This window comes from Temnothorax longispinosus, chromosome 3, assembly GCF_030848805.1.
Source record: "Temnothorax longispinosus isolate EJ_2023e chromosome 3, Tlon_JGU_v1, whole genome shotgun sequence".
In the NCBI taxonomy this organism is placed as follows: domain Eukaryota; kingdom Metazoa; phylum Arthropoda; class Insecta; order Hymenoptera; family Formicidae; genus Temnothorax; species Temnothorax longispinosus.
In genome coordinates, this window is record NC_092360.1 from 601,354 (window position 1) to 623,873 (window position 22,520).

The window sequence follows — 22,520 nt, forward strand, 5'->3', positions numbered from 1 at the left end:
AAATCGATGTCGTATTTAGATCTTGATTTGTTCGAGATTTACATACGGAATGGGAACGGATATTTCGCGAAGATGCACATGCACACGCATTATTGGCGTATGTGTACTGTACATACATATAACATACGTGTATGGTGCGAAGATATCGACTTATATTCAGCATCGTAATTCTTAAATTTGCCGGATCGATAACTTAAAAATGGTCCCGTTCAATAGAACGCGACATTGGCTGTCGTTATTGATCATTGACCTGTAAAGGCATTTGGTATGACGTCCACACTATATATATATATATATATATATATATATATATATATATATATATATAGCGATCCTATGTTTCTCTAATTTTAAAATGAATAAACGTGTAACGGTGATAATTGTACACATTATTTATTTTTCATTTTTGTAATATTTGTTTACTCCGATTTGTTTAGAGCGGTTCAACTGTGATTGCCTCTAGCGAAAATAATCGATTTTAGCGCTGTACAATAACCAGTGACGAAATTTATGTGATATATATTGTACGCCTTTTCTCATATGTCTCCTTAAAGCATATATGAATAAAAAACCTGCAATTTTTAATTAATACACAGATGCTTATAAATTCATTTTATACTCTTTCCTTCTCTTGATTCTATCCTTCACTTATTGCCCGAATTCTCTTTGTCTTATATAAGAAAATTCAACATAAATAAAAGAATGGAAGTTAAATACATTTTTGCATAACAAGATATCGAAATTTTGCGTTAAGTTGTAGCGCACAAGATTAGTCGCATCGCTTTTATGATGTCCATTTAAGACCATGGCCTAGAATCTTCTATTGACTTCATAATCATTATATGAATAGAGAATAGAGCAACGTGTAGTAGGATTTACAGTATAAAGTCGCCAGTAGCGAAAGAAAAACCCCAAAAGAAAATACAAGCAAGTTATTAAAAAAACAGCTAAAAAAGGCAACATTTGAAAAAGTAAGCAGAAAGAGGCAAAAAGAGAGAAAAAAAATTATAAAAATAATATTCATAGTCCAATTTTATATTTAAAGACTGTATGGTATCTCGAGAACATGTTTAAGATCTTTCATGTCCATTTCTATCAATGCCGATTAACTTTAATCTCGGTTTTAATCTTAAAGTCGAAGTCGGATAATGACCTAATAAGGAGTGAGAGCGGTATTCATCGTTCTTATATTTAAGAACCTGCTCTTAAGTACAATCTTAAGATGTTATAAATTAATCACAGAGCCGTATTAGCATCTCAAGGCATTACTTATTAAGACATTACTTTGACAAATAAGAACAGACTATGAACATGCATGAACCAGAGACTGCTCATTACCTATGTGTGGACAATTTAACACAGAACCTTCTAATTGGTTGGTCTAAGGGAAAAAGTCCAAGCACCAGTCGATATGAATGGCTCCGGTCAATTATTTCGGTTAGATGGAACGCTACAATATAGCTTTAAGCTGTAAGAAATTGGCTAATTACAGTCAAAGGTGAGGAGAATAATCAATTACGATTGGTCAATTTCTTATGTGGTTTAGAGTTTAAAATACCTATTGTAGACCGGGATTTATTCAACTTAAATATAGGCACAAATCATAACTGTTTCCTCTAGAGCAGAAAATAAGATTTAATATATAATTTAATATTTAATATATCTAATAATATCTATGGCAGTAATTATTGGGTTGTTTACAAAATTCAGGGAGATGCGATTTTTATTATAAAGAGGAAACTAAAAATAAGAGAACAATGAAATTTTAATATGTTTACAAGTAATCCCCATCGTGCTTGATGATTGATGACCTCTTCCTATCGCTTCGGTAGTCGCCGGACACTGCGGTAGAGGCCATATCAGACATCCCTTTGTAAATATAGCTCCTTTAAGCTTCTGTTCAAACTCAATCTCTCTCAGCCTCTCAGAGCTCTTTTCAGAGGCCACAATAACAATCGTAGTCACATGAACTTATGTGATGAATACGGTGGGTATCACCATTGCCCAATTCCTTGCTGCCGCAAAAAGTCCTTTTGCTTATTTCAGTCTGGCGTTATCATGTGCAATAGCATGGGACTCTTAATTTTTTTTAAACGCAGCCACTTGAAAATCTGGCCCTTCAAAATGGCCATGTACTACCTCTCTGCGTTGATCTCGTTCTTCTGAAAGATGTACCACCAAGTGATGTCGGTGATGTCGTCGATGTCGATGGTCAGCAGCAACATTCTTCTCTCTTCATACTTTGATTTGCGAGGAACCCAAGTTCCATCTAACGCTTATAGGCTTCGAGCAGTCGAGACCCTTGATCTTTACCCTTTAAACTCTTTTACTCTATAGAGGTTGCCTTTCTTTGTCTCTCCTTTCCTTATAAAGTTCTTCTCTCTTCCCTCCTTTCGTGGACAACCTAATATAATAGTAATTATAATTAATATTTATTAATTTCAGTATCTATTAATTTATGGCAGTTTATCACTGTTCATGTTTCCGCTCTAAAAAAAATATGTCAGTGCTCTAGAAGCTAAAAAAGCAAAGAAGGAACAAACCTTTCTTTAATTTTCCTTTTGTTATTTTCAGAACACTACACTACCATTTTTATCGGGTGCATGCCGTACGTACGCAGAACTAAATCATCCGAATGTTTCTGAGTCTAAACCAAAGTATAGCCAAATTCACACGTAACTCCCGTCCTCCGGCCGTTATCAGGGACTCGATTGCGTGTATCTAGAAACAAGGTAAAACTTACAAACGTGAGGAAATTTACTAATGTATCTACGATTTTATTTGTCGAAATCTAGTAAATCTGTTCACTTTTGTAATTTTCACCTCATTTTAAGATACACAATCGACCTCCAGAACCACTCTTGCCCACAATAGCAGTTTATGCTCGGTGCATCTTTTCTTTAGTCTATACCCGATAAAAACAGTACGTGAAATCCACGTTATTGCTACGTGGATCAGCATCGTGGAATCCACGTGGACATTCGAGTGGACAATCCGCTCAAGAACGATACTGTAGTCCACGTGGATGAGATCATCGATATGACGTGAAATCCACGTGTTTCACTGAATAATTATTCACCCGACATAAAAAAATTATTTATTTCAAAATTTTATTATTTTTTAACTAAATTTGTTTTTTAAGATGCAGTCTATGATTATAAATATTTTTTCGTATTTGAAAAACACACTTACCTTGGTGGGATTTGAACTCGGGACCTCCTGCATCGTGAGCCAACTGCCTTACATGGTAGACTACTTCTTAATTTGATGTAAACGTTATATATAGTCTACATATGTCATAACCAGCGCAAATATATAATTTTTCAAAAATCATCTTAAGAAACAAATTCAGTTTAAAAAGAGTAATAAAATTTTGAATTGGATATATGATATAATATTTCTTAATGTCGGGTGAATGTCAGAAACCAGTGCCGGCTCATTATGAAATTTTGTGTTCGTAAATATATTTATGAAAAAAGTATATTTATAAAGTTAAAACATTCTTATCAAATCCTTACAAGGACCTCACTAGACAAAAATAAGGAAACCTTTCGTTAATGAAACTTTAGAAATAATGCAGAAACATAAATTGCTGATGCACCGACTAGGGCTAAATGTGTCAATCGACATGGCAATTGCATACAAAATCTTATTCAATACAAGTTCATTCCACCTGCAGTATACAAAGTATAATTGCAGCATCAAATTATAATTCACTATTGATTATCCATTAAAAGCTATGACATTGCCATATAAACGCAGTATAATAATACTTTCATTGATTAATTATAATCTTTAATAGAAATTACGTAGACGTAGATTTATCCACAAACTATCCACATGGATGCAACGTTCTTTTTTCATCACTAATCGAAGTCTTTTATCCTCGAAATGTCGATAAAAATTCCCTGTACATATCTCTTAATAGATACATCCACAGAGAATCTACATTGATATTTCGAGGATAAAAGACTTCAATGTAGTGATGAAAAAGTGTGCAAGTCGAAACTTGCACATTGCTTCCTCATGGTTTTTAAGTGTGCAAGTAGAAACCTCCACATTGCTTCCTCATAGTTTTTAAGTGTGCAAGTAGAAACTTGCACATTGCTTTCTCATAGTTTTTAAGTGTGCAAGTAGAAACTTGCACATTGCTTCCTCATAGTTTTTAAGTGTGCAAGTAGAAACTTGCACATTTCTTTCTCATAGTTTTTAAGTGTGCAAGTCGAAACTTGCACATTGCTTCTTTATAGTTTTTAAGTGTGCAAGTAGAACCCTTCGCTCACAAAGCTCCTCTATGAGAAAGCTTTTATTTTATTTAATGTATAATTATTAGTATTTATTTTTTTGGCTTCCTTATAGAGGAAGCTTTGTGAGCGAAGGGTTCTACTTGCACACTTAAAAACTATAAAGAGGCAATGTGCAAGTTTCGACTTGCACACTTAAAAACTATGAGAAAGCAATGTGCAAGTTTCTACTTGCACACTTAAAAACTATGAGGAAGCAATGTGCAAGTTTCTACTTGCACACTTAAAAACTATAAGAAAGCAATGTGCACACACAAGTTTCTACTTGCACACTTAAAAACTATGAGAAAGCAATGTGCAAGTTTCTACTTGCACACTTAAAAACTATGAAAAAGCAATGTGCAAGTTTCTACTTGCACAATTAAAAACAATGTGTAAGTTTCTATTTGCACATTTAAAAACTATTAGGAAGCAATGTGCAAGTTTCTACTTGCACCATTTTTTTATTGTAATAAGTTTTATTGTGACTAATATCTGTTATACTAATTTATGATATACTATTATAAAAATCAATTAAATAATTAATGTTTAAAATATCTGTATGTATGTATGTATGTCTGTTTATACACTCTTAAACTATTCGACCAAATTTTTACCAAAAGTATATAAAAAATCACGACTATAGATTTCCTCGTCACCCATGGAGGTACTATTGTTGACGCGTTTTTTTTTTTAAGTGGTTTCCCCTGTAGGCCTAGTCCACTAAAAAATAATATTAGGATATAATCGAATTTTTATGATTAGAACTATAACAGAGAAGAAAATAAAATTATATATATTATTATTATTATACATATACTTTTAAAGATAGAGTAAAAAATTTATAATATTTTTTCTATTCTTTCATTATATTTTTTACTGTATATGTATATACATATAAAATTATTTTATATGTATTATTTTCTCGATTATTTTCTAATATTATTTTTTACACACTCGTCTATGTGACAAATATGATGTCTTGTTCAGACACGATGCCTTGTTCAGACACGATGTCTTGTTCAGACTCAATGTTTTGTTCAGACACGATGTCTTGTTTAGACACGATGTCTTGTTCAGACACAATGTTTTGTTCAGACACGATGTCTTGTTCAGCACGATGTCTTGTTCAAATACGATGTCTTATTTAGACTCGATGTTTTATTCAGATACGATGTCTTATTCAGACATGATGCCTTGTTCAAACAAGTTCGTTTGTAATATAATACACACGTACCTGATTTGCGAATACGAAACTGATAAGAAAAAAAAACTCTATGTATTTTGATAAGATATTAAACGTATATATCTCAAATACGTAACATTTTTTCTCCATAAAATAATAAAAATAATTCACATTTTCTTTCACATATTTGAGATCGTATTTCTTTAATTTTACAATGAAAGTTCGGACAACGTCTGAAGAGCACCAATTAGATCAGGCATGCCTTGATTATTGGTACCAGCAGTACCTGGTGCATTACCAGCCGCATCCTTTTTGGAATCTACGAAAAGAATAGAATGTCACTGAAATAACATACGAGATCTAACATAAAAATAAAACTGACATTTTGAAAAAAAAAGGATATTGGACAGGAAAACTAAACTTCAAAATTTTGCAAATAAATAAGGTAAAATATCTTTAAAAAATAGAGTACGGTTAATAATAATATTAATAATTTAATGAATCATTAAGTAACTAGAACAAATAGTTTCTTGTTTTTTTTTAAAGCAGCAAACAAATACACTTTCAATTATTTCACGATTATTTAATTTGTATTTAACAGAATAAATTAGTGTCTCGTTGACAAGATTTATAAACTACATTTAATTTGATATGTAATGTTAACGTAATAAGAGTTTGTCATTATTTTTATAAATCTCATATTATAATGTAATAAGAAATTAATATAATATATAAGACATATATATCAAACATTACTCATTTCTCTGAGATGAAGAATTAATCTGGCAACAAAACCAAAGTATTCTTCCTGCAAGAAGAAAAAAAATAGATTAGTAATACTGAAAGATTTGCATTCACATATAAAAATATGTTTAGAGTATCAAAATAGGTTCCTATTTAAATGATTGTTATAATCAAAAGAAGACAAATTTTGGATTAAATAGTGTACATAATTATTAAACTGGATTATAAGCTTCTGTATAAATGTAGATAGTCATTATTCATCTTTCCTCAATCCAACATCTAATAACATATCTTTCTCCAACATCTAATTAGATATTTTACTTTAAATTCAGTAAGTATAAAGCATTGTACATATTTCACTCTTAAATCCAGAAAGTATAACATAATGCAACTGTAAAGAACGAAATATATTCTTAGCATTCTAGATAATTTTAGACATACCTTAGTCTTAGCTTTTTGGAAGACGTGATTCTCCATTTCCATGCTATTTTTTGTTGTGGGCATGCCAGACACTTGTATCGCTTCGTCACTGTCAATAAAATATTTGCTATTGTATATCAAATAAAAAATTAGAATTATTTCCTTTGATTGTACTAGCTATGCACACATTTTATAAAACAGGATAAAAAGAAAAGTTTTAGAAAAAATTCGAAACATAAAAAGATAAAGAAATAAAAAAAGAAAGATAATAAAAGAACGATTAAAAGTAAATTTATTATTGATACATACATAAATATTTCATGTCAAAAAACAAAATAAATATATATGGAATCACATAAATAATATATGGGATATACAGGATATATGGGACGTAAAAAATAAATTTGTGTAACAATTTCAGAGGATATTATTCTTTAAATAATAATTGAGCTTTTAATAATGCTAATTGATGATATAAAACAATGTTCTCGCTTTATAACCGACGCAAATTGACTTACATTTTCGCGACTACGTTCTGTCGAAAATGTTGCGTTTTCCACGAATCGTCTTTATCAGGTATGCCTTGATTACCAGAAGTACCTGGTACATTACCAGCCGCACCCTTTTTGGAATCTACGAAAAGAATAGAATGTCACTGAAATAACATACGAGATCTATATATATAAAATAGAATGTCTGTACGTCTGTATGTCTGTTCTTTATACACTCTTAAACTATTCGACCGAATTTTTACCAAAAGTATATAAAATAGGGGTAAAATTTTCCGGGGAGTGTCATGATGTGTATAGTTTTTCGTTACCGATTTTCTGGAAACCGGTTTTTTTAATTTTTTTAATTTTTCGGGAAATAATTGACCGAATATCAAAGAATTACGTATGAAACAGGGGTAGAATTTTCCGGGGAGTGCTATAAAGTGTATAATTTTTCTTTACCGATCTTTTTGGAAGCCGGTATTAGAAATTTTTCCAATTTTTCGGGAAATAATTGATTGAATCTTAAAGAATTGTATATGAAGTAGAGGTAGAATTTCCCGGGGAGTGCTATAAAGTGTACTATTTTTTGTTACCGATCTTTTTGGAAACCGGTTCCAAATAATCGAATCTCAAAGAATTGTACATAAAGTAGGGATTGAATTTCCTGGGGAGTGCTATAAAGTATTTTTTCGTTACCGATCTTTTTGGAAACTGGTATCAGAAGTTTGACGAATTTTTCGGGAAATAATTGATTGAATTTTAAAGAATTGTATATAAAAACAGGGGTAGAATTTCCCGGGGAGGGCTATAAACTGTATAGTTTTTCGTTACCGATTTTTTTAGGAACCGGTATCTTTTTGGAAATCGGTTACGAAATTTTTCAGAGAGAGAGAGAGAGAGAGAGAGAGAGAGAGAGAGAGAGAGAGAGAGAGAGAGAGAGAGAGAGAGAGAGAGAGAGAGAGAGAGAGAGAGAGAGAGACTATTTGCGTGTTTTATTACATATGTCCTCCGGGGCGAAGCCCGGGTAACCAGCTAGTCTAATATAAAAATAAAACTGAGTTTTTTGAAAAAAAGGATACTGGACAGGGGAACTTCAAAATTTTGCAAATAAATAAAGTAAAATATTAAAAAAAAATAGAGTACGATTAATAATAATATTAATAATTTAATGAATCATTAAGTAACTAGAACAAATAGTTTCTTGTTTTTTTTAAAGCAGCAAACAAATACACTTTCAATTATTTCACGATTATTTAATTTGTATTTAACAGAATAAATTAGTGTCTCGTTGACAAGATTTATAAACTACAAATTTAATTTGATATGTAATGTTAACGTAATAAGAGTTTGTCATTATTTTTATAAATCTCATATTATAATGTAATAAGAAATTAATATAATATATAAGACATATATATCAAACGATTACTCATTTCTCTGAGATGAAGAATTAATCTGGCAACAAAACCCAAGTATTCTTCCTGCAAGAAGAAAAAAAATAGATTAGTAATACTGAAAGATTTGCATTCACAAAAATTTTGGAAAAATTTTGGATTAAATAGTGTACATAATTATTAAACTGGATTATAAGCCTCTGTATAAATATAGGTAGTCATTCATCTTTCCTCAATCCAACATCTAATAACATATCTTTCTCCAACATCTACTTAGATATTTTACTTTAAGTTCAGTAAGTATAAAGCATTGTACATATTTCACCCTTAAATCCAGAAAGTATAACACAATGCAACTGTAGAGGGAGCTAGAGAGGGGAGAGCGGTGGACGGTTTGGCCCGGAGTGGAGAGGAGTAAGAAAAGGGTTTTCGAGAGGAGGTGAAGCAAGGGAGGATGAAGTGGGGTGGAGGAGCCTGTGGAGGAGGATCGGAGGAAGTCGGGAAAGTGGAGGAGAGGTTGAGGATAGTGTGATTGAGGTGCAGTGATGAGAGAAAGTAAGGGCACTCCTGAGAGGTTAGGATGTGAAGCAAGAAAGATAAAGGGCCCAGGTTACACGATGAGGGAGCTGAGCGAGATGGCAGCATGGAGTTTCGAGCGAGCGATCGATCGACCTGTCGAGAGACAGAGGAATGTGATAGTGGCGCGGCAGGTGCGGAACGGAGCAGGGAGTTTTTGCGACGGATCGAGGGATCGAGCAATCGAAAGTCTGACTTGGCGGCACGAGGCGGACGCGTGAGAGGCCCGGCGCATGTGTAGTTGAGCAGAAAATTCGGTTGCGGAAAGGAGAATAAGACGAGGAGAAAGGTAAGCGGTGATTAGTGAAAGGATAGGTTGCGGAAGGATCAAAGGTAAATGTAGAGGTGAAAGAGATAAGCGTGATAGGGCAGAGAGAAAGAGAGGGGTGCGGAAGAGAAAGCGGAATAAGGGAGAGGAAAGTAATAACGCACTTGTTACAGATTACCCAGGATGGAGCGCGAGGGGAGAATAATAGCAGAGGCGGTCGAGAGGATTGTGGAGGAGAAAGTAAGAAAGATGCTGAGGGAGAGGAAAGAGGACGATAGGAAAAAGGACGAGAGGATGGAGGAGCTGGAGGAGAAAGTAAGAAGCTTGGAGAGAAAGGTAGAAAGAATGGAGCAAAGTGGAGGCAAAAGGAAGAGGGAGGAATACGAGGAGAGTGGGACTGTTGTGAGAAGAAGAAATGGTGGGCGGGGGTAGGGGAAAGGAACGAGGACGAACTAAGGAAAAGGAATGTAATTTTAAGGGTCGAGGAAGAGAAATGGGGAGCCAAGGAGTCGAATTGGGAGAAAGTAAAAGAGCTATTCAAGGAAGGGCTAAAGGTAAGGGTGACGGTGAGAGAGGTGATTGTGATGGGGCAGAGAGGAATATGGATGACCATTTTGGTGAAGCTGGGAAACGAAGAGGAGAAGTGACGGGTGTTGGAGGCGAGGAGAAAGGCAGGGAATAGTATAGGGGTGAAGATCCATGAGGACAGGTCGGTGGAAAGGAGAGATAGAGAGAGAGAAGAGAGAGAGGGGAAAATGGTAGGGAGAATTCGCAGGAGTACAGGGAGATCGGAGGAGGAGATTTCAAAGGATATGGAGGGGAAACTTCTCGTGGAGTCAGACGAAGACAAGGAGGATGGAGGAAAAAGGGACTGGGCTAAATAAGGAAGAGACGAGAGGGGTGGGAGAGAGGACCAAGGGTGGGGCCAGTGCAGAAGCGGAGGAGGAAGAAGAGGAAGATGGCCACGGGGAGTTGATCTTTATATGTCCTTTGAATGACCCAGGGCAGAAAGTAGACAGGAAGGAAGAACTGATACAGGACGATGTGGAAGGAAACGAACGGAGACGCGAAAGAAGAGGGGAGGGTTAAGGGAAGGGAAAAAGATTATTTGTGAGGTCGCACATGGCCAGGGAATGAACGATGGGGGATTTTTGTAAGAGGTTTGGGAACGTTCCTCATAAAAAAAAAACGCCTTGTAAACCCTACGGGGATACACAATAAACCGATACATACATACACAATGCAACTGTAAAGAACGAAATACATTCTTAGCATTCTAGATAATTTTAGACATACCTTAGTCTTAGCTTTTTGGAAGACGTGATTCTCCATTTCCATGCTATTTTTTGTTGTGGGCATGCCAGACACTTGTATCGCTTCGTCACTGTCAATAAAATATTTGCTATTGTATATCAAATAAAAAATTAGAATTATTTCCTTTGATTGTACTAGCTATGCACACATTTTATAAAACAGGATAAAAAGAAAAATTTTAGAAAAAATACACAAAAAGATAAAAAAATAAAAAAAAAGATAATAAAAAAACGATTAAAAGTAAATTTATTATTGATACATACATAAATATTTCGTGTCAAGAAACAAAATAAATATATATGGAATTACATAAATAATATATGGGATATACGGGATATATGGGACGTAAAAAATAAATTTATGTAACAATTTCAGAGGATATTATTCTTTAAATAATAATTGAACTTTTAATAATGCTAATTGATGATATAAGACAATGTTCTCGCTTTATAACCGACGTAAATTGACTTACATTTTCGCGACTACGCTCTGTCGAAAATGTTGCGTTTTCCACGAATCGTCAGTAGCCATGACTTTGGTTAAATTATTTAAAAGTACAATTAAATAAAACTCAAAAACGATATCAAAAATATACAACAAAAATATGCCGTACAACAGATACCACGTTCGACTTGGTTTGAGACGCACAGTGCACACCATATAACGACCATTAAATCACAATAAAATATTGACGGAACAATCTAACCTACTATTCTAAATTGTTCTAGATGGGGAATGATGGGATAACTTTGGAACTTCGTTAACTTCGTATGCGTTCCGAAACGTGATGACCATCAACCTTATGAGGGGTCTACAATGCAAGTCGTGAGTTGTGACCCGTAAGAAATTGTCCAATCACAGTCGATTATTCTCCTCAAATACGATTGTGATTGGTCAATTTCTTATGACTCACGACTTATGACCATAGATTTAGAAAGATTAATTACTATTAATTACTAAAAATATATGACTCAATAATTTAAATTTAAATAAAATAACTACAAATATATGTAATACATATATTACTGTGCTACTCAATAGATTTTGTTCTTTCTAACTTATTTTTTTTTTATTAACTATGTATACATAGCAATTTATAGTCCAGTTTAATAACTACTATATATTATTTATCAAAAATGTTTCTTCTTTTAATCATAATGATTATTGTTTAAATATAAGCCTTTTTTGATATTTAAATTATAACTTTTAGTATATATATATACATATATATATATTAAAAGTTGTAATTTAAATATATATATATATATATATATATATATATATATATATCTCGCTTCTTTAATCGATTGCAAACTGCAAAATGTTCCTATTATTGACAAAAATAAATTGAGAATTTAAAATACACCCTTACCTTTCTTAATCACATTCCTATTCTCTCTCTTTCTCTCTCTCTCTCCCTCTTTCTCTCCCTCCCTCCCTCTCTCTCTCTCTCTTTCTTTCTCTCTCTCTCCCTCTCTTTCTCCCTCCCTTTCTCTCTGTCTCCCTCCCTTCCTCTCTCCCTCTCTCTCTCTCTCTCCCTCTCTCTCGCTCTAAAAAAAATTTTAAAAATCGGTTTCTAGAAAATCGATAACAAAAAACTATACACATAGTGGCACTTCCCGGAAAATTTTACCCCTATTTCATATACTTTTGATAAAAATTCCGGTTGAGGGGCTTGGGCTGGGCGTTGATGAGTGAGTGAATCAGTCAGGACATTTTCCTTTATATATATGGAATAAAAATTTTTAATTTAAGAAATAATTAAGAAAGAGGGATGTCAAGCGGATTCTAAATTACGATTTTTGAACATAAAAGTGGCTATAACTCGGAAACGGCTCATTTCCGGACCTATGTTTGTATGAACTTTTTTGCTTGTTTTTGGGTCCCGAATCACCTCCCGAAATGGAGTAGGCGATTTTTCGGACACCCTGTATATAAAGGAAGATGTCCTGACTGACTGACTCACTCACTCACTCACTCACTCATCAACGCCCAGCCCAAACCCCTGAACCGAATTTTTACCAAAAGTATATAAAATGGGGGTAGAATTTTCCGGGGAGTGCCACTATGTGTATAGTTTTTTGTTACCAATTTCCTGGAAACCGGTTTTTCTAATTCTTCGGGAAATAATTGACCGAATCTCAAAGAATTATAGATCAAACAGGGGTAGAATTTTCCGGGGAGTGCTATAAAATGTATAATTTTTTGTTACCGATCTTTTTGGAAGCTGGTACCGAAATTTTTTTAATTTTTCGGGTATTTATTGACCGAATTTTAAAGAATTGTATATGAAGTAGGGGTAGAATTTTACGGGGAGCGCTATAAAGTGTACTATTTTTTGTTACTGATTTTTTTGGAAACCGGTTTTTTTAATTTTTCCAATTTTTCGGAACATAATTGATTGAATCTCAAAGAATTATACATGAAGTAGAGGTAGAATTTTCCGGGGAATGCTATAAAGTGTACTATTTTTTGTTACCGATTTTTTTGGAAACGGTTCCGAATGATCGAATTTCAAAGAATTGTACATACAAAGTAGGGGTAAAATTTCCCGGGGAGTGCTATAAAGTACATAATTTTTTGTTACCGATCTTTTTGGGAATCGGCATCAGAAGTTTGACGAATTTTTCGGGAAATAATTAATCGAATTTTAAAGAATTGTATTTAGAGAGAGAGAGAAAGAGAGAGAAAGAGAGAGAAAGAGAGAGAGAGAGAGAGAGAGAGAGAGAGAGAGAGAGAGAGAGAGAGAGAGAGAGAGAGAGAGAGAGAGAGAGAGAGAGAGAGAGAGAGAGACTATTTGCGTGTCTATTACATATGTCCTCCGGGCGAAGCCGGATAACCAGCTAGTATATATTATATATATAATATATATATATATATATATAATATTCAGAAACTTCTATGTTAAAACATATGTTTAGAGTTGTTAGAGATGTCGAAAAAGATGTTTAGAGTATCAAATTCTATTTAAATGATTGTTATAATCAAAAGAAGAAAAATTTGGATTAAATAGTATACAGTAGTTATTAAACTGGATTATAAGCCTCTGTATATATGGGTAGTCATTATTCATCATCTTTTTTCAATTCAACATCTAATTATATATATCTTTCTCCAACATTTATTATATTTTACTTTAAGTTCAATAAGTATAAGCAATAAGCAATGTACATATTTCACTCTTAAATCCAGAAAGTACAACATAATGCAACTGTAAAGAACGAAATATATTTTAGCATTCTAATTTTTTAGACATACCTTAGTCTTAGCTTTTTGGAAGATCTCCATTTCCATGCTATTTTTTGTTGTGAGCATGCCAGACACTTGTATCGCTTTGTCACTGTCAATAAAATATTTGCTATTGTATATCAAACAGGAAAAAAAAAATTTAGAAAAATTTTACATAAAAAAATAAAGAAATAAAAAAAGAAAGATAATAAAAGAACGATTAAAAGTAAATTTATTATTGACACGCACATAAATATTTATGGCAAATGGCGGCAGATTTTAAAAATTTAAAATGGCGGATTCAATATGGCGGACTTAATTTTTTTTAAATTTATCGGATTTACTTGAAACACGTTACTCGGGGGTTTTTGGGGTCGCTGATTACGAATCTAACGGTGAACTAACTTTTGCTGGCTGGATTATGCATTACATCTTGCTTTATTCGTTGGTTGGATTATTATATCTTGACTTTGCTGGCTGGATTTGGCATTACATCTTGCCTTTGCTGGCTGGATTATGCATTACATCTTGCCTTCGTTGGTTTGGATTATTACATCTTGCCTTTGCTGGCTGGATTTGGCATTACATCTTGCCTTTGCTGGCTGGATTATGCATTACATCTTGCATTTGTTGGATATATAGAATCAGTCATTTTGAATTTTTAAAATCTGATATCTCTTTCGTATTTAGTGAACCCCAAAAACCCCCGAGTAACGAGTTTAAAGTAAATCCAAATTAAAAAAAAATCAGTCCGCCATATTGGATCCGCCATTTTGAATTTCTCTAAACAGACTTCAATTTCGTAATCAGCGACTCCAAAAACCCCCGAGTAACGAGTTTCAAGTGAATCTGATAAATTTAAGAAAAATTCGTCCGCCATATTGGATCCGCCATTTTGAATTTTTAAAATCTGACTTCAGATTCGTAATCAGCAGCCAAAAATCTTAAAAGAACCATTTCGGCTGAATTTTTTGGACATTATTATTGGAGCATAAATGTGAAGCTGCTATATTTTTTGATTGGACATGCGGTCAACTTTGACCCCCTATATTTCTTAAACGGGGCATATGCTCATCTTGAAATTTTGCAGGAATTATTGGGTCATCATAAGTAACCATTTGGCATAAAAAAAGTTTCAAAAATCGAGGTACCGAAAACGGGCATTTTTTGCAGGGGGCTTGCCGATGCTCTTTGCAAACGGATACGAAAAATCTACCAAACTTGTATACAAATGTTATCGAGGGACTTTCGAATGTTTAAAACACTGGTCGGTGTGCTCGTTCGTCACACGTTCCCCCCTCCACATGTAGCAATGATACTGTAAAGAATAGACATTGTTCGTATAGTCCCAGATTACCGCCTCCGCACATCTAATTGCACAGGCGACAAATCGTTACGCTTCTTCGAAATAATTTTTGTGCGGAATGTTGCAATTATTTCTTGGACTTATTATGTGAATAATTGCGCGCTCAAAAGTAAATTAATTTCTATGTGGCAATCTCTATGAAATCCTATGTTACGTGTTTAAAAACTTTTTTATCATATCGATCAAGACTTCTGGTTTCTCACTGCAGATGAATTATAACAGAATGATGTAAATTTTGTCTTTACACTTCAAGACACATTAAAATCAATTTTTTGTACACATTGTAACTGTTGTGTCGCCGGTAAGCGAAAGTCGTGCACGACGTAGCCCATAAGAGAAATAAATATATATAAGGGCAGCGACGCAGACACACACACATATATAAACAATAACAAGGCGGCATAATTTCAAGCGTCTTCGGTGCCTGTGATGTGGGATCCGTGACTTCCGCTATCTCCGTCTCGTTTCCAACAAAATAGGTCGTCGTGACTTGACATATAAGTTGATTGGTGGATGTGAGCGAAACAGAGGGCGGATCTAGGATCCACCAATCGAGCGAATCTTGCATTTATTAACAATAGCGGGAATCGTGGCGCGCGGCTACCGCGACTCGAGTCAGTTGGCATTAGCCAATCGAAGAGCACGGTCATAGCGGAAGCACGATCGCACAATTTAGATATTATATATTATACGAAGCTTGTCGCGACCCGAGTCGTCTCCAAGGTGTCATCGCGATCCGAGCATAAGCTCGAGACGTCATCGTGATCCTGAGTCGACATCAAGGCGTTGTCGCGACGTGTGCGTGTGTCCTACGCGTTATTACATGCAACCATCGGCTCGACCTGGGGCACATCCTCAAGACGTTGTCGTGACCGAGTACGCGAATATATTATATACGAATAATAATACGAAACGCGAGCGCATTACTGTGTTTTGCACCTTGCCAAAAACGGACATTGTAAAAATAATATAAATAAAAATAAACAGACATTCGAAACCACAGTGTGAATACGAATAGTGTTGACGCTGAAAACAATCCAGTAACTCTTATAATAATCTTACAATTATGCTATTTCAATTAATATCTAACAAAAAAATGCTTTTTATAATGCATGGAAAAAAATTCCTCGCTTCTGTTATCATAATCCACTATGACTAAGAGACCAGGGACCTTGAATGTAATTCTATAATTAATGCTGTTTGTCGTAACCGGAGTATGACTCGGCGGCGCTGAGTAGATGAGTCTTCCGGCGAGGCAGCCCGTTCTATCCTTCCTCGCTCTCACCCACTCGTGGCCCAGCACTCTCTCGAGCGTAAGCCTAAGAGTGATGTCCGGCTCGAAGATCTGCCGGACGATGCTCTTCGCCAGCGCGGACACGGACCTGAATACCCAGTTGCGCGACATCTGGTCCTTGAGGAGCTTCCGCAGATTCTCGTCGTCGAATGGCATCGTCGCGTTCAGCATGATGAAGAGGATGATGCCAAGCGACCACACGTCCGCCAATTTCGGTTGTACCGGGTTGTACAGAGTGCCGGCGACGACCTCCGGCGCGGCGTAAGCCGCCGGGCCGCAGTACGTCTGGCTTAGGACCCGCCTGCCCTCGTGGTCCATGCAGAACCTGGCAAAACCGAAGTCCGCCAGTTTCACATTGAACTTCCGCGAGAGTAGTATGTTCTCGTACTTGAGATGCCGGTGGGTGATGTTCTTGCTGTGCAGGTAGTGCAAGCCGGACGCCATCTGACGAAACTACAATCGCGACTGTTGTTCCGGCACCATTGCCGTTGGTCTGCACGAAGTCCAGGAGATCGCCATTGTCGGCGTAGCGCATAAAGATGAAGACGCGCGGGCCGCGCTGCAGGATGCTGTGCACCTGCGCTCGACGAAATTAGGATTGCTGCCGCGTTAACGTCAGAATTGGGCGAAATAAGATCAAATTACATTGGATTACAATTACTAATCGTTATTACATTAATCGTAATGATCCCTTATCACCCACAAAACTTTATTATGATAATAAAGTTCCAATATAATCCCCATTTCGAGTAGAGAACTCGAAGTTACTTTCAATAGCCATGGCCAGTTTTGAAAGAAAAGAGAATAAAGAGATGAGTTAACGTATGAGTCTCCAATCATTCATCCCTTATCAAAGACGAAGAAATGAGCATTTTCCTGGTTACTCTTATTTGAATGATATGCAGATTTTCTATCTTCGTTAGAATTTCAAGCTCGCGAGGAAAGAACTTGTCCAAGAAGTCGTTTGGCGCTTTCTCCTTATCGAAAATCTTATAGGCCAGACGCATCTTCTTAGAACTTGCTCTGCTAAATGGACGGTCGCGTAAGAACCATGAAAACGATAATTCTACGTATTATAAAACGCAAAATTTGTAGTCATGGTATCTGGCGCAGTCAACTAACACAATACACAACAAGATGATTCTTCAAAAAGTGAAGAGGATGAGAATAAAAAAAGATAGAGATCAGCTTTATGTAATAAATATAATTAAGGAAACAGTCAGATTAAGAGGCTGATTAAATAGTGGCCAAAAGCCATTGTACAAATTGAAGAAAGTGCTATCGCGAGAAAGGACGAAGAGGCGGGAAAATATTAAAATGCGCAAGAGAAATGAAAGACAAAAGGGAACAATAAACAACCTGTCCGATCTTCTTGCTTATAAGATAGCCCCGCTGCTCAAGAGCGTTCACCTCCGAATTTCCAGGGCTGAGTCGCGTGGCCATGCCGATAATCTTTCATCGATTCCTCATCACTGACCCTTTTCCACCCGAGGACGAGCAGTCAGTCGAGTCCTCGATCGTCTTCTCGCCCCGACACGTGCGTGAGAGACGTATCCGGGAAATTTCTCTAGCTTGGTCCCTTCACGTTCACGAGCGCTATTTCTCGGCCGGCAGTGACAGGTTTCGTTGACGCGATCTCAGCGGTACGCGGTACGCGAAGCATCCGAGTACCACAACGGAATGGCGTTTCGCTGCTATGTCGACGTTTCCAGTGACAATGCGGATCCGTTCGGTCATTTTAGGCGGCTGCGAGCACTAGAATTTTGGACAAGCCCGGGACCAGCTTGTGCCTGGTGTGCGACGGGAGGAAGGTAAGGATCCGCGTCTCATTTGAGCGCATGGCGCAGCCATTATACTTGGAAAAGTGAGAAACAATCAACGCGCGAGATCGATCGTGTGTGCGGATCTCGGACTTCGGACCGCTTCTCGCTCGCCACGGAGTCGTTACAAAGTATTCATCCGATGCACTCCACCGTGCTGTGCAGGCAGTAAGTGAGAAAAGCTGCAGATACATATGGAGTTCCTCCAACAACCCTTTTTAGAAAATTCAAGAATCCAGACAAACTAAATTGTAGAAGTGGACCACCGACAGTGTTGTCAGAAAAAGAAGAAGCAGAAATTGTAAAGTGGATTCGATACAGATCTGAGAGGGGTTTTCCAATAACTAAAACAGATTTATTAGACAGTGTGCAAACATCTACATAACATGTCTCAAAAAGAATACTCCTTTTATCGACAATAAGCCAGGACGACATTGGTATGAAGGCTTCCAAAAACGACATCCTGATTTTTCAACTAGAACAGTAGCTCAACATCTAACGCTTGTACGAGCCTCAGTTACCGAAGAAGATTTAAGAGGGTGGTTTCAAGAAATAGGAACCTACTTGACAAGTAAAGATCTGCTCAACATCCATCCTTCTAGAGTGTTTAATTGGGATGAAACCAATATTCAATTGTGTCCCAAGCCAGAGAAGATTCTTGCAAAAAAAGGTGCACGCTCAGTTTATAAGGTAGTCGATGCCAACGAGAAGGAAAGTGTTACATCGTTGTTTATGTATAATGCTGAAGGTACCAAAGCTTCTCCTTTGATAATATATCCTTATAAAGAGAGTGTGCCAAAGAAAGTACTTGAGAATTTCCCAAGTGGCTGGGGCATTGGAATTTCTGAAAGTGGCTGAATGACGACAGAGACGTTCTATGAATACATAGCCAATGTGTTCTATCCGTGGTTGTTAAAAGAAAATATCCATTTCCCAATTGTTTTATATTTGGATAAGCATTCGTCGCATGTGACTATCCCTCTAGTATCGTTTTGCAGAGAGAAGAAAATTGAATTAATATCACTGTACCCAAACGCTACACATATTATACAGCCTCTTGACGTTGCACTTTTCCATCCGTTCAAGGATCTTTGGAGAAAAACCGTACCCAAATGGAAACTTGAAAATGAAACTTTTCGGTTAAAGAAAGAACAATTTCCTGCGGTGTTGAAAAAGAAACTTAAGTTAGAAGCTACCGGTAAAGCTAAGCTACCATCTGCTGGGACCTCCGACGACTGGTGGAAGGCGCAACTTGAAAAGGAACAACAAAGAATTAACATAAAAGAAGAAAAGGCAGCAAAAAAGAAAATGGTGCAAGAAGAGAAAAAAATAGAAGAAAAGGAGAAGTTACAAGAGAAAATAAAAGAAATAAAAAAAAAATTAAAACAGAGACTATTTAAAACATTTCTATTCATTATTATAGTTACGATTGTGTTCATTATGATATGTAGGATTACGATTAAAAACATATGTGATATTAGATAATATTATATATGTTAATATATATATGTTAATGTTCTTAAATTTTTCACAAAACAGAAATAAATAAATAAAATAAAAAAATACAAACAACTATGTAAATTATTTATCGAAATTATTCATTCGTAACAGTACAAGATACGCAAATGCTTGTTCCATAATCGGGACAAGATGTTCCAAACATTGGGTCAAGCTTGTTCCAAAATCGGGACAAGATGTTCCAAGTTCCAAACATTTGGTCAAGCACACAGATGCTGTGCCAAAATACCTACATATTAGCTGCTTCAGTTTTTATTGATATTTAGCTTAGGTAATTATACAGTAATAGGGACCACCCTCCGATGACCTTGACCTTGACATATGTTGTCAAGGTCACCCTCCTGAGTGACCTTCGGAAGGTTTTAGCCGTCGCTCGTTATTCGTTATTAACAAAAAAAGTTTCGAAAATATAGCAGTTATTTTGAGTATTGGAAGGCATAAATAACTAATATATATGTCGAAATAGTTCACGCATACACTTTTCACGCAAACCGAGGTTCACGCACACCCCCCCCTGCTTTCGGGGGAGGTGCGGTAGTCCTGAAATAGTTCACGCATACACTTTCCACGCGAACCGAGGTTCACGCACACCCCCCCCCGGGGCGCTTTCGGGCCGGCCCGAAAGCAGGGGGGGGGTGTGCGTGAACCTCGGTTCGCGTGAAAAGTGTATGCGTGAACTATTTCGGGGCTACCGCACCTCCCCCGAAAGCAGGGGGGGTGTGCGTGAACCTCGGTTTGCGTGAAAAGTGTATGCGTGAACTTTTCATGCGTGGAAAGTTAATATGCGAGATGCCACATAGGTTAGTTGACGCGCTTTAAAAGTATTTAAGTGTTTAAAGCGCGTCAACTAACCTATATATGCACTTATATATACTATATTTTCCAAACTTTTTTTGTTAATAACTTTTTAACGAATAGCGAGCGATGGCTAAAACCTTCTGAAGGTCACTCGGGGTCATGACCTTGACAACATATATCAAGGTCATTAAAATCGGTGAGGTCGCCAAACTTTTTTTTGTTAATAACTTTTTAATAAAAAACGAGCGACGGCTAAAACCTTTTGAAGGTCACTCAGGAGGGTGACCTTGACAACATATGTCAAGGTCAAGGTCATCGGAGGGTGGTCCCTATTACTGTATAATTACCATCGAAAATTTTAAAATTCCACCAAAAAAATTTATAGGTCTTGCTAAAATATTAAAAAATATAAATACTTGTATTTGTTTCCACAGTACGTGGATGAGATTCTGGCTTGCAACGGTAAATTGTTGGATCGCGCCTGCATCTGTTTGTCGACTGATAATCGATCTTCGCTCTGACACAGTACTTTTGACCCTCCTCGGTACCGCGTTTCATTTCTTCCCACAATGCCAGATTATTGTGAACGGCTGTAAAGGCGGAATATTATTATTACAATAAATCGAAATAGAAAATTAATATGACGTTTCTTCTCAACATAATTATTTACAGTTATCTCGATATGTAGATTTCAATCTTTGATCGCGTTGTTCTTTCATAAGATTCGGCGGGGTGCCATCCACGTATGCCTTTTCGTTCTTAATTAACGTTGTACAATAGTCTTGTAATATCTCAAAGTAATCCGAGGTACGCGTAAAACAATCAGGCTCAATTTGCAGTAATTTTAAATCTTCCAATATAGCGTCCTCAAATTCTACGATCTCCATCGCTGGATTTGTGTCGTCAAATCGCATGATGAGCTGTCCTTGAAATGCCTTGGCATAACACTGATTTAAGAAAGCTGCCCTGGCATGACCAATGTGCAGGTAGCTACTTGATTCCTTTGAGAATCTTATCACTACCTGCAGAAGATAAATGAAAAATTTTTTAGAAATTACAAGAATTGAAAAATCAAACTAAATCTACTTCTCATTGTACTGCGTGACTTTACTTTGCCCATTTCTGATGCTACGGGTAGATTCGCATGGTTTAACAGATCCTTTCTTTTATATTCCGATACGAAGCTATCGCGACAGTGGATCCAGTGGTCGACTAATTGAGTTCTTTTATGAGGACAGATATCACCTAATAACAAATTAAGTCATGTAATTTAGTAGAATATAAATTCTTATTTCAAGTTTTGTCCCACGATATTGTTATATCTTTCTTATTTTCAGATTTAAGGTTGTATGACCCGTAAGATCTCTGCCAAAAGTTTAAGAAACGTAACATAAAGCTAATTAACATATTTAAGAAGATATTCTTTACTGGAAAGTAATATTTATATTAATATTTTATTAAAATAACGGTTGCCTGTGTTTTTAAGAGCTATAGAGACATTTTTATGCATATTTTCTCGTATGCAAACTTTCACTTTTAATGATTTTTAGAAAGACTGTACCTAACTTGCTACTGACACAAACGAAAATCAGAAAGTGTGAAAATCTTTAAAAAGTAACAAAACATAGTAATTACTGTTTAAAAATACTAATGAAATTATATTACGTTATTTATTTACGTCATTTATTAATAAATTAAATACAATAGCTCTCATAAAAAAGTATTTTGATCGCGACAACGTCGCATTTTCTGTAAGTTGGTAGCATTGATCTCACTCGACGGTACATCAGCTGCGTGAACGCGAAGTGTGTGCTCTG

At 36.0% G+C, this 22,520-nt stretch overlaps 1 protein-coding gene, 1 long non-coding RNA gene and 1 pseudogene across 3 annotated transcripts; 1 reads left to right on the forward strand and 2 right to left on the reverse strand.

Moving 5' to 3' along the window:
• Window positions 1–5,406: 5,406 nt before the first annotated feature.
• On the reverse strand, window positions 5,407–11,444 carry LOC139809811 (uncharacterized). 2 transcript variants are annotated; one of them, XM_071773026.1, is made up of 8 exons: window positions 11,293–11,444; window positions 11,152–11,212; window positions 10,662–10,749; window positions 8,557–8,608; window positions 7,152–7,266; window positions 6,655–6,742; window positions 6,226–6,277; window positions 5,407–5,788 (listed from the first exon to the last, which is right to left on the reverse strand). In XM_071773026.1, exons 1-8 carry the CDS (start codon window positions 11,348–11,350, stop codon window positions 5,679–5,681), a joined length of 624 nt encoding a protein of 207 aa, XP_071629127.1. In that variant the 5' UTR covers window positions 11,351–11,444; the 3' UTR covers window positions 5,407–5,678. The 2 variants fall into 2 exon arrangements, with proteins under 2 accessions (XP_071629127.1, XP_071629126.1); XM_071773025.1 differs by having other exon boundaries at window positions 11,152–11,423.
• LOC139809812 (uncharacterized) lies at window positions 8,891–10,606 on the forward strand. Its single transcript, XR_011731188.1, has 2 exons — window positions 8,891–9,386; window positions 9,539–10,606. It is a non-coding gene; the product is annotated as an uncharacterized lncRNA (long non-coding RNA).
• Window positions 11,445–15,163: 3,719 nt separating the features above from the next.
• LOC139809445 (testis-specific serine/threonine-protein kinase 1-like) lies at window positions 15,164–18,072 on the reverse strand (annotated as a pseudogene).
• Between the last annotated feature and the right edge of the window lie 4,448 nt (window positions 18,073–22,520).

Coding starts and splice junctions, on each gene's coding strand:
- LOC139809811 (XM_071773025.1), bottom strand. CDS start 11,339: ATGGTGTGCACTGTGCGTCTCAAACCAAGTCGAACGTGGTATCTGTTG. Junction 10,750..11,151: donor CAGAGCGTAGTCGCGAAAAT/GTAAGTCAATTT, acceptor TTTTATTGACAG/TGACGAAGCGATACAAGTGT. Junction 8,609..10,661: donor TCCAAAAAGCTAAGACTAAG/GTATGTCTAAAA, acceptor TTCTTCTTGCAG/GAAGAATACTTGGGTTTTGT.